Here is a 12162-nt window from a genome sequence, read left to right as displayed (position 1 = left end):
GGGAACATTTCTGATGGATTCAATGGCCGAGAAGTGTGAACAGACAGGTACTAGAACCTTGCTTCTTGAAGTATTCAGTGTATGGTTCTGGCACCAAGTGTTAGAAATGTCATAACTTAGATTTCTCTCCTGACCTACCAAGTCAGAATCAGATCTCCTGATGATTTACCGGCACTTTAACGTTCTAGAGAGCCAGCAGTAGAGAGGACCCATGTTGAGGAGTGGGTTATAAGTGAGGTAGGTAAGTTATAGCCAGACTTGAGAGGGCCTTGGCAGGGAGATGAGAGATGAATCAGCAGATATTCTGTAGAAATGTAAGGATTTTGTTGAATTAATGTCTAGGCTGCCTCGCAAAGACAATCTGCCCTACACCGTGCATTCGGTCTAGCTGTATAATATTGAAACAATGGGTTTAATTAAAATGATCTTGTCAGTTTATCCACACATTAAATTTCCGTTCCAAAAATTATTTTAATTTTAGTAAAAGGAAGTGGCAATTCCCTAAATTATCTTTTTTAAGACTTTTAAGGCTTTGTTTTGAAGTAGATTTTAAGTAAAACTCTGCCGCATCTGCCTCGCATCTCTGTAATTTCCAGGAGACCCTAATATGTGCATTGCCCTGAGGTAATGCTGCTACTTTCTCAGTACCTGGCAAAGCCTCTGTGTCCTGAAACACAGGTGTTCCCTTTGAAATCTGAGCCTCGTGCATTTTCCCTGTAACTACAGTCTTTTCAAAGCAGGTGAAGCACAGAAGTTAAACACCTGAGGTAATTTCTGAGTTGTAAAGAATGTACTACTACTGTTTTCCATAGCGCTTTTTATACCAGATGACTTTGTCACAGAAACCTCATACACTCTTTCAGCGTAGATTGAATGATTGATTAATTGATTTCATTGATGTCTATTTCTTTGTTATAGTTCTGATAATTCCACCATCGGGGAGAAAAGAAGGTGGCTAAGATTTTATAATGAGGCATTATTTTTGGAATTTGAATCTGAAGTTTTGTGAACCGTCAAATGTATTACTTCCATAGAAAAACAAATTCTTTCCTGGAGATCAAGTTATTGCTATTGAGAGGATAACACTGACAGCTTATTCCATAAGATTTTGGGATTGCACTTTCTGGTTTAAGTAGGAAAACAACAGTGATTTGGGAGGGATTTATGTTGTGACATATGATGGATATTTACAAACCTGTTTTTCCAGAAGGTATGACAGGTCAAGAATTATCTTTTAAAGGTGGTGTTTAGAAAGAGATAGCTCTATATGTCTTTGATTTTCTTCAACTGCTTCTATATTCATGAGCTGGTTGAAAAATCCTGGTGTTCCTTTTACCTGTGTAGAAAAATTACATGTGGAAGTCTGTGCCTTATTTCAAAGATTTTACCATTGGGTTTTCAGGACTAAGCTGAAGAGAGACCCATTTTGAACTTTTTACTGAGAATATCTTCTTGTTGTATTCAATTATGTTGAAGTTGTATTGGGAAGTTTTATGGAAGGTTTTCAGTTGTATTTGTCTGTTTTGGATAATATTAAAACTTTCTCCAATAGAGGTGATTCGGAAACAGTTCTCCTTTAGACTCATAATTGGAAGATTGGAAACCTTCTTGGCTTTGCAGTCTTGAAAATCACAAATCAACTTTTTCTTCTTAGCTAAGAAATAGCCTCTATTGTCAACAGAAGTATTGTTTTATGTTTGAAAGTTTTTATGGGATTCTACAAGCAATACGGGGTACTCTAGAGGAGACTATAAGTACAAAATAATAGAATTTTAAAGCTAAAAGGAATTGAAGAGACTTACTCCAGCTTACTAATGTCAGAGACGAGGAAACAGAAGCCAAACTTGACATAATCAAAGAGATAAATTTGAAAGTACACAATTTAAATGGGAAAGAAGACTCTTCCAGGGTGTATCATGTATTTTAATTAACCTTAGTTTGAATAATTGGAACAAGTGCAAGCTTAGTTTTATCTCTGTCTATATAAAAAAAGGAAAGAAACACTTATCATTAATGACCTTGCTTGCATATGTCTAGAAGACATAGCCCCAAGGAAAGAGTATTTTCAATACTCAAAGGTATTTTCAATATATGGAAAGCTGGAATGGTATCATTACTTCTGACAGCCAGTGACTGCTCAGAACTGAGGTAGGCTTAGAGACATGAGGGTGGTTTTCTGTACGCAGATGTATATGTCTAAAAAGACAAATCTTTGTGGAATTCATTTTCAAATTTTATTGCAAATGCTTATATAGTTTTAAAAAATAATTTCATTGTTATTTATCGTTTTTAGTAGGAAGGTAAGACCAGAGCTTTCAGCCTAGATCTGGATTTCCAGTGCAACTGCATTTTCAACACCACGGTGCTTTGATGTTATTACTTTGCCAGAGAGCAATGCATATTTTAAAAGTCCATATTAAATTGCAAATTGTGTCATGGACTGGTGTTAATTGCCATTTAATTAAGACACCTAATAGTAAGGTAGTCAAAGACCTTTTTTTTTTTTTGCATTTATCTTGGAAATCCAGTAAAGCTGTATCAATTCTGCAAAAAATTATAATGAATTAAAACATTATTTCTGGAGAATGGTAGAAAATCTTGCAATCCTATTTCTCCCTGCTTAGAATGACACTGAACAGTTATTAAATTATGTGAGAGTTTCCAGTCAGGAGATTATTTCTCTGTGCATTTAAAGGTATCAGATCATGCTGGTCAATTTCCTGTTAAAATTTCTTTGTTTACTCATATATTTTTTCATTGCTGAACCTAACTATATAAAATAAACTACTTCACAGCTTCAGTGTCACCTAGCGTATTTCCTTTGGTAGACCAATTATCATGATACCTTCACCAAGAAGTGCTTATCAATACCTTTGTGGATAAAGGGATTTCCATTATCTCCATCCCTACCTCTGATCTTTGAGGATTTATGTATGAAGAGTCTAATTACACAAATTTGCATCAGGCAGATAATATCACAAAACTTTACTTCATGTGCTTTAATGCAATCTAAAATAATAATAATTAATTAAAAAGTTCAGATTAATGTTTGACTTTTATTTGAAAAATAGTCTACTGTTCACTTTAGTTTTTTATACTAATATTTTTGAAGCCTCAGTTTTAAGAAAATGGTCTTCAGACAAATTCATAGTGACTAATTAACATTGGCTTTCAACTCTTGTTTAATGTACTACAATAATAATTTTGACGCTATAAAGAGTCAGTGATTTCCAGGACATGAATTTTAAAATTATGTAAATCTGGAAAGAGCTATAAATTTACAATAGTCAAAAAATATATTTGAAAATACTTAATCCTTTTTAAGAGAGAAGCTATTCTCAATATCAAAGAGAAAGAAAGAGTCATATTACTAATGACTGTTTTTGCCTAATGTATAGGGATACAACTTCTGGTAAGCTAGCAATGTTAACTCTATTAAAAACTACAATCCTGAGTGATTTGCAACTGTCACTGACTGTTATTATAATAGGATAACAAGTATTCTGATAGGAATATGAATTGTGTATGCCCACCATATTTCACAAACGATAGCAGTCAATGGAATTTTCTGTACATGTCTAGCTGCATAATTTTTGATTTTTCCAAACAGTATTTTAGTGCTAAAACTACTATATGTTTCTAGGTTTACTTTTGAAAGTCCTTTGTCAAGGTTTAAGTTTTCTTATGTACACACACACACAGGAAATGATAGAGCCATTATGGTGAACTGGTTGAAAAATGTCACTGCAGACAAAGTATGTTAATAGTATTCTAAATGTTTCTTTTAGTAATGAAACTTCAGTTAAAGACTTTGCTGTGTTCTCAGAAGGAACAGCTTACTTATGTAGATGGAAAATAGAGTGGTTTTTATTTCTGCACACCTCAAGTACCCATTCTATAAAGAAATGGTAATTTTAAGTGTGGCTTGGCTTTAAATTAGTCCTGGGTGAATAGTTCAGAGAGAAAAAATGAAGCTGGTTAGGCCATCTTGACTTAATTTGCAATCTAGAATTTAAATAGAAATGTATAGAGAGTAACCTGCATTTAAATGGGATGAGTATGAATTATTGCCAGTCTTAAAACCTGAAATATTATGTTGTAGCATAAAAATATACATTCCATGCTGTTGTCATGTTAAATGATAGTATTTCTTACAGGACAGCTATATTTTCAGTGATTTGTTTAAAAAGAATGTCCTTGATTTGTATTATTGAACTTGCCCTAAACACAAATGCTTGATTAGATTTTTCAAATAATTACTTTTAAAATTGTCACTAACTAATATTTATTAAATATTAATAGCAAATTTTAGTTGCATGCCCTCTGCCTCAGTTCTTATATTAAAATAATGTATGTCCCTATTTTAATATTATCGTAGTTAATTTGATATGCTCCACCCCCCATTTTTAATGGGTTAAATAGAAGACAAGTTATGCTATAAAACAACTTATCCATAATATATACTCAACAATTGATAACTCAGAGGGACCTGAGTTATATTCTATCTCAACTGACACATTTTACAAATAAGAAAACATAGCTTAAAGCATTTGAATGATATGTCTTAGATTTTTTTTCCAGTTTCTACACAACAGATATATAAACAAACTTTGGAAATACAGCATATTTGTGAATTTGGAAATAGTTGTATATCTTCTCTAAAAAGGATCCATCTTCAATTTTGTAAGGAAAACTGACATCTAAGGTTGTAGAATTGTGTGTAAAACAAGACTAAATTGACCTTGAATAAGGGTCTTAAGGACTCCCTTGGTGGGGTTTCTTGCTCTGGGTCTCTCACTTGTTTGCAGTGACCTGGACATGCAAACTCACAGATCTCTTGTCTGGGCTAGGAAAACTCAAACAGTGGGAACTCCTCTTGCATCTCTGTCTGTCTCTGTGTGGTCTCTCCATCTTATTTTTTTCAGCTACCTATTTAGGGTAGCTGAACTCCTAATTTGTTGACTCAGGTCTTTTAAGATGCGTGTCTTTAAAAGAGAAAGAATCAGATAGAGTCTGTATTTCTTAACGTAGCTTGGGAAGTCTCACAGCGCCATTCTGTTTGTTGGAAGGGAATCACTATCTAGCTTAAATTGAAGTGAAGGGGAGGGAATTCAACTCCACCCTTTGTGGGAAGAGTGTTTTAAAACCATCCCAGTGGTTTCAAGGCTTTTTTTTTTTTTTTTTCCATCTAGGAATGTTTACATTTTTCTTCTGGTTCCCGGCTGCTCTTTGACTATGAGATTGCTATGTTGCTAGATTAGAAACCTACGGATAAGTATAGTTTCACTATGCTTATGACTAAAGCATTATATGAGAACCTGATTTCCAAGATTGAAAACAAAAATTTGATTGTCTCTTAAGGACAGCTTACTTTCCAGGGAACTCTATTTGGGAACATGTTTGCTTTTGAGAGATGACCATCTCTCCAACCTTCTGAAAACAAAAGGAAATCAGCATCTTACTCATTTTCTGGGACTTCAGCCAAATTCTTTGTTTCTTACCTAATTTGTCTGGGGATATAATGACAGCAAGTTGAATTATGCCTTTGCATATTACATAATATGTAATTATAAAAATTAGGTCTAACTTAAGTAATGAATTTAATTAATAGTATGCTTGTATTTGGCGAATAAAGTGCTTACCTGATAAATACTTATTGATGTCTGTATCACAGAATCAGTCATCTTGAACATTTGATATTAATTCAAAGTGCAATTCAAGTTTTTATGAAAACCAGATACTTTTGCTGCTGTTAATTTTTTAGTGACATGTAAATATACTTTTTTGTGTGTGTTTTTGCTAGATAATAAAGATGCACTATAACAAAAATATACTTACCCTAATTTTGTATACATTTTACTTTTTGGCTTTGAAAGCATGATTTTATGTATTTCAGATCCACAAGTGAATGAGGAGGAATGTTTAATATAAAAAGATTATATGAAGAGTGAAGAAACTTCCCTTCCCCACACATACTTTTTTTTTGGTGCTTCTTTCTAGTGTCTTGTCCATTTGGCCGATAGTCATGATTAGGTTTCTTCCATCCTTTAAAAATCAAAGAAAGTGAAATTCTCTCTAGAGCCTGGCATCAAATCTTTTTTGGCTTCTGCCCATCCTTCTTCTTCCTCTCTAAAGTATTGACAAAGTAACTCCCACTTGCCTTCTCCACTTTCTCTTTCCAGTCACTTATTAACCTTCTGTGATTTTCTGCCTAGGACAGATCTGAAATTGCTCTTAACAATGAATTAGTACCTAGCAGACCTCATCTTCCTTGACTTCTCTGTAACATTTGACCTTAATTGCCCACTCTCTTCTCCTGGAATCTCTTGTCCTGTCACTTTTATAATTTAATCCTCTTTCAGTTTTCCCTTAAACTTTCTGTTTCCATTTTCCCTAGTTCATCTTACTAACTCATTGTTTTTTTCTCCCCTTCAATTTTGATAACCCCGGAGTTTTCTTTTCATTTCTTTTCTCATTCTGTATCATCTTTCTGAAGAAATTCATCTCTGAGTGAATGACTTCAAAATCCATGTCTTCAGAGTGTATTTCTTTCCCCAGAACCCCAGTCATCTATTTCCACTTTCTACTTGACATATATACTGCATGGATCACAGACACCTAACACATCACCCTTGAAATATGCATTGAAGTGAATAGACATACACTTCTTCTTCTTTTTTTTTTTCTTATAAATTTATTTATTTTTATTTTTGGCTGCGTTGGGTCTTTGTTGCTGCACGCAAGCTTTCTCTAGTTGCGGTGAGTGGGGGCTACTCTTTGTTGTGGTGCACGGGCTTCTCATAGCGGTGGCTTCTCTTGTTGCAGAGCATGGGCTCTAGGTGCGCGGGCTTCAGTAGTTGTGGCACGCAGGCTTGGTAGTTGTAGCGCACAGGCTTAGTTGCTCCGCGGCATGTGGGATCTTCCCAGACCAGGGCTTGAACCCCTGTCTCCTGCATTGGCAGGCAGATTCTTAACCACTGCGCCACCAGGGAAGCCCTAGACATACACTTGTATTACAACAATCTATTTCTCTTTCTGTTTTTCTTTCTCACAGTTTGGTGACCTCATCAGTCTTCACCCTTTTTTTTTTTTTTTTCCCCTCACCACCTACCTTCAGTCATCCATCAACTTCTACGAATTTAAATTCCTAAACATTATTTCAGACTGTCTGCTTTTCTCCAGTCTCACTGCTATCACCTTAGGTTGTGTCCTCATTTTCTAGTTCCAGGACTATTTTTCTACCCTCTTAACGTGCCCAGAATCCTGTAATTGTGCCAATATTGAGTCCAGTTCTATCCAACTCTTTGTTTTTACCACCACACTCAACTATACTGCCTGATTTTCAAATTAGCAAATTGAATATTAAACCCAGGACATATGAAATTATTTCAGTAATAATTTTATAATTTTAAATATCGCTTTATAGATTATTTTTAAAATATGAATTAATATTATTGAATTTTGTACACAAAAATGCATTTATATTTTATAGGATACAGATTCATTAACCATTCATGTATTGAGCAAATGTTTATTGACCACCTTGCCATATGGCAGACACAGATAATAGGCCGAAGATACCAGCGTGAGTTAAATGACTACCCCCAAGCAACTCACAGTCCCATGAAAGAGACATATAGACGAATACTAACACTGCTGTGTAATAGCTGCTAAACAAAGGAGCATAACAAAGCTTTAAGAGCCCAAAGTAGGGAATAGCTTACTTCTAAGAGAACTGAAAATGTGTCAAGAATGTATTACATAAAGCTGGATTGTGAAGTAAGAGTTAGAGCCTGTCTGACAAATAATTGGGAGAAGGATGTCTTAGGCAGAGGAAACGATGCCAGCAAAAGCAAGGAATAACATGTTTTATGACAGGGAACAGTGTACAGAGATTTGTTGGATGCGGTTAGAGGAATCACTTAAGCGTATTTGTGTCCACTTAGGCAATTCTAAACACTTGTAGAGCAGATTGGAGGGATGAGAGGTGGATGAAAGGAGATTAATTAGGAGGCTAGTGCAAAAATCTATATGAGAGATGGCAAGAACCCAGACTAAGATGCTGACTTTGCAAAGAAGAAGGGAGAAAACATAAGAACTGAGTAACACTATATTATAAAGAAATATCCAAACTCTATATATACATTATCTGTTCGTGTCTGTATTTTGTTTTTGTTTTGAATTGTAGACATGGGATGTAGAACTGGAAAGATCTGCAGAATCCTGGGCTGAAAATTGTTTGTGGGAACATGGACCTGCAAGCATGCTTCCATCAATTGGACAGAATTTGGGAGCACATTGGGGAAGGTAGCTTAAAATACAACTTCTTGTTTCTGAAAACATAAGAGCTTGAAATGAAATACTTACTAATTCATCATTGTAAGTTTTCAAAGGCTTAGTGCCTAAAAGGAAAACAAGCGGTCACACCAAGACAAATAAGAAAAAATAAATATCATACCAGAATGATCAGTAGTATTTTAAACTTATTTTTGTTTCAAGTAATTGATATATTAGTGATGTAAAGTGCAAAAGTATTTAATATTAATAAGTTACACAAAACTGCCTCTCTACCAAACTTCATCAGTCTTTTTGGCAATATTTGGTTTTATATTTTCTCCAGCCTTACTTGATCTTTGTGGTTATTTTCTTTCAAATAGATATAGGCCCCCAACATTTCATGTACAAGCATGGTATGATGAAGTCAGAGACTTTAGCTACCCATATGAACATGAATGCAACCCGTATTGTCCATTCAGATGTTCTGGTCCTGTATGTACTCATTATACACAGGTATGTTTTGGGTATATTACACTTCATTCGTTTAATTTGAGTTCATGTAAACTAACAAAGTTGTTTTTTTTTTTTTGTGGGAGAACTTAGGATACTGAACATTTGCCTTCCTTATGTCATTTAGTATGGTTATTAAAAATATATTAATATTGATTTAAGTAGAACAAGCTTATAAATTTTTATAAACAATAGGAATAATTATCAGAAAAAAGTACAGACATTTCCTTAAAAATATTATTTCAATGACTTTACATATAAAATACTTTAATATGACCCCAATAAATGCAAATGGGAAGAAATTTACCATCTTCAAATTCAGATGTCAATTTTTTTATTTTCAAAAAATAAAAATACGGTTTTATTTACCATGACATTCAATATTCACATGTGTGCAGCATTTATCTTTTTTTTAAAATTTTCAGTGTTTGGATTAGGTATTGGACATGTTCTAAAACTTCTAAATCAAGCAACAAGTGGCAGATTTGACTAGATAAAGCTCACTACAGATCTGAGTTTCTAGAATTTCTATGACTGATTATTAGTGACTATAAAGCAAATGGTTCTGTATGCCTTTGCATGGGACAAGATTAAGATCAGTATTGGACTCCCTGATAGCCAGTGGCACAGTGAAAATGTCACATTGTATAAGAAATGTGAACACCTAAACTTTTGCTCCAGTACTTTCTGCTCTAAGATGAGAAATTCTGTTCATTTGGTAGGTAAGTTTCTTCACAGAAAAATTAATATGGCATTTAGGTTTGTGAGGATGTAACATTTGAATTATTTAGTAATAAATAAGATGTTTATGTCTTATATCTGGATAGAGTTATATACCTATCTCTTTTTTTTTTTTAAAGTTAAATTAAGTACTTCCCCAAGTCTCAGGAAAAATATTGTTTCTGACATTGCCTCATTTCATTTTGGATAGTAACTGTTGGTTCTTCAGTTCACTTTTATGCATTTTCTCTCAGATATGTTGTTGTCTTACTTCATCTCAGCCTACTTTTTCTGAGCCTTTCTTTTCTCTAATGTAGGTGGTGTGGGCAACAAGTAGCAGAATAGGCTGTGCCATTAATTTGTGCCATAACATGAACATCTGGGGGCAGATATGGCCCAAAGCTGTCTACTTGGTGTGCAATTATTCCCCAAAGTAAGTAAACAAAACACTACTTTCATATGTAAGTATTTCTTAACAGCATAAAAATAACTTTATATTCTTGATTTTTTTCCTTATTTTCAGCGTGTATTATTGAGTAAAGTGCATTGTTTTAACTGAGTTTATGTCATATGGCAAAAATTATGGTTGCCTGATGCGTAAAATTGGTGCTTAAAAGGAATATGAAAATTGAAAATATAATCTTTGTAAAGATAGGAACTGAAGCCCTAAGATATTTTTAGGGCTTCAGTTTTATTTATTGCACTACTATATTGTGTAAATGTTTAATAATTTTAGTTTATTAGAGATGAGAAACTATAGACTGAGAAATGTATTTTCACCTATGTAAAGACCCTTCAAATAATTACAGTGAAAATATTGTACAACTGAACTTAGGGTCAAATCTACGTCTAAAATCTGTTTTTATTAAAACAAATGGGATATGGATGAATATTCTATAGCAGAGGTTAGTGTTTTGCAGAAGTTTGGTTTTTCAGTTTTTAGCAATATACGTAACACATTATTTAGAATATTTTCAAAAGAATGAGGTAGCAGTGTATGTTTAAACTTAGTAACAATGAGATATCACTTCCCATCTGTCAGAATGGCTATCATTAAAAAGAACACAAATAACAAATGTTGGTGACGATGTAGAGAAAAGGGAACCCTTGTCCACTGTTGGTGGGAATGTAAATTAGTGCAGCCACTGTGGAAAAACAGTATGGAGGTTTCTCAAAAAACTAAACATAGACCACCTCTTAATGGAGTGGATTATCTTTTTAAGGGGAAACTGGTGGGGCCACGCCCCCTACAAACATGGCCGGCCCTGTTCTGCTTGCCCACCTAGTTTTGGAGGAGGCTGTAGAGAAAATCTGTGCTACAAAGGTATGTGATATTGTGTTGTAATATTCAGTTTGATTTGTATTTTCATCCAACTTCTGCATTAATTTGTGTTTGAAAGCCAAAAGCACATTTAATTATTACATGAAAAGTTTCTAGAACTCTATTTCAAATATTTAGAAGTCATTTAAAATATTTTTTAAAAATTTATAATATTAATAAGTCTATTATACCAACATGTATTTAAAGGAAAGTTTCATGATTATCCCAGATAACCACCTAATTCTACTTTGAAATTATCCCAGAGTGACAAGTATATTTTCATTCTTAAAAGCCATCTTGATATAGTGTTGACTAGAATTATTTCCATAAATGTCATCATTTCTGAAGAATTTAGCAGTTTAACACAATTTATTTTAAGCACTTTAAGAGTTTTTGCCTGAATACCTATCCATGAATCTTATTGAACCATGCCCAATGAATTATACTAATTCTCTGCTTCTTACTGCAGAGTATACAATTTGTCATGCCAAAATAACAACAATAAAAAGTATATATATATAATAGTATTATAAAACTGTTGCAAAAAAGTACTGTCTCAAATGTACTGGATGTCCTCAAAAATAAATATAAATATGACGTCCTTTTTGTAACACATGAAGATAAAACTTACCTGACAAAGCTTTGTGAAAGTCATGCTTTTTATTGGGCATCCAAGTGAACATTTTTACCCTCTTGTACTACTTTGTTCTTAATGATGACTAAATGAAGATTAATGCAGACCAAGTGTATTTGAAAATATATGTAAATGCAGCCACTTTTCAGTACTTAGAAAGAGATATCTTTTTTTTCCTTAATGATTGAGTGCTCACTAGCTATAATATATGGACAAGAAGTAAGCATATAGTTCACTGTGTAATATGAGCCATTTTTAATTCCTGAAAGCTTTTTTCATTGTGCCTGAGTCTGTTTTCCATCCCCCAAACCTCCAACCTGCTTGCTCCATTGTCAATGACCACAGTGTCTTACTAAAGCTGACTTTCCTCTGAATTCATACTTCCTTTTTCTAGATTCTGAATTCTTGGATGTACATGCAAATAACCACATTTCCAAAATGTGCCCCTGTCAAGCCCTTAATATAAGCCAACCTGGAAAAAAATATTAAATTCAAAGTTTGCATATTTTCCATTGTTAAGTTTAAATTTCTGCACATTGAATTTCCTTCTGCAATAGAAACCTTTCCATGGAAACTGATATTGTGGTAAATAGCAAGGGCATGTCAATCCTTCTTAGGCTGAATTTCCTTTCAGGAGAATTTTAAATGTGATTCTTTTGAAAATTTTAAGTGTTATCCTCCTGAAAATATGATTTCATTT

The 12162-nt window shown here is 33.7% G+C and overlaps 1 protein-coding gene across 2 annotated transcripts in view; it reads left to right on the top strand.

Moving 5' to 3' along the window:
- Nucleotides 1–12162, top strand: part of CRISPLD1 (cysteine rich secretory protein LCCL domain containing 1) — a 44631-nt gene that overhangs the window by 18307 nt on the left and 14162 nt on the right. The window contains exons 3-6 of one of the 2 annotated variants that reach the window (XM_036830351.1): nt 8189–8307; nt 8658–8790; nt 9825–9940; nt 10731–10831. In XM_036830351.1, the coding sequence (XP_036686246.1) occupies nt 8189–8307; nt 8658–8790; nt 9825–9940; nt 10731–10831 (469 nt within the window). Of the gene's footprint in view, nt 1–8188; nt 8308–8657; nt 8791–9824; nt 9941–10730; nt 10832–12162 lie in introns of those variants that run through there. The other variant, XM_036830352.1, reaches the window with a different exon arrangement.

This window comes from Balaenoptera musculus, chromosome 17 (genome assembly GCF_009873245.2).
Source record: "Balaenoptera musculus isolate JJ_BM4_2016_0621 chromosome 17, mBalMus1.pri.v3, whole genome shotgun sequence".
Lineage (NCBI taxonomy): Eukaryota > Metazoa > Chordata > Mammalia > Artiodactyla > Balaenopteridae > Balaenoptera > Balaenoptera musculus.
This window is presented reverse-complemented; position numbering and strand designations above follow the sequence as displayed.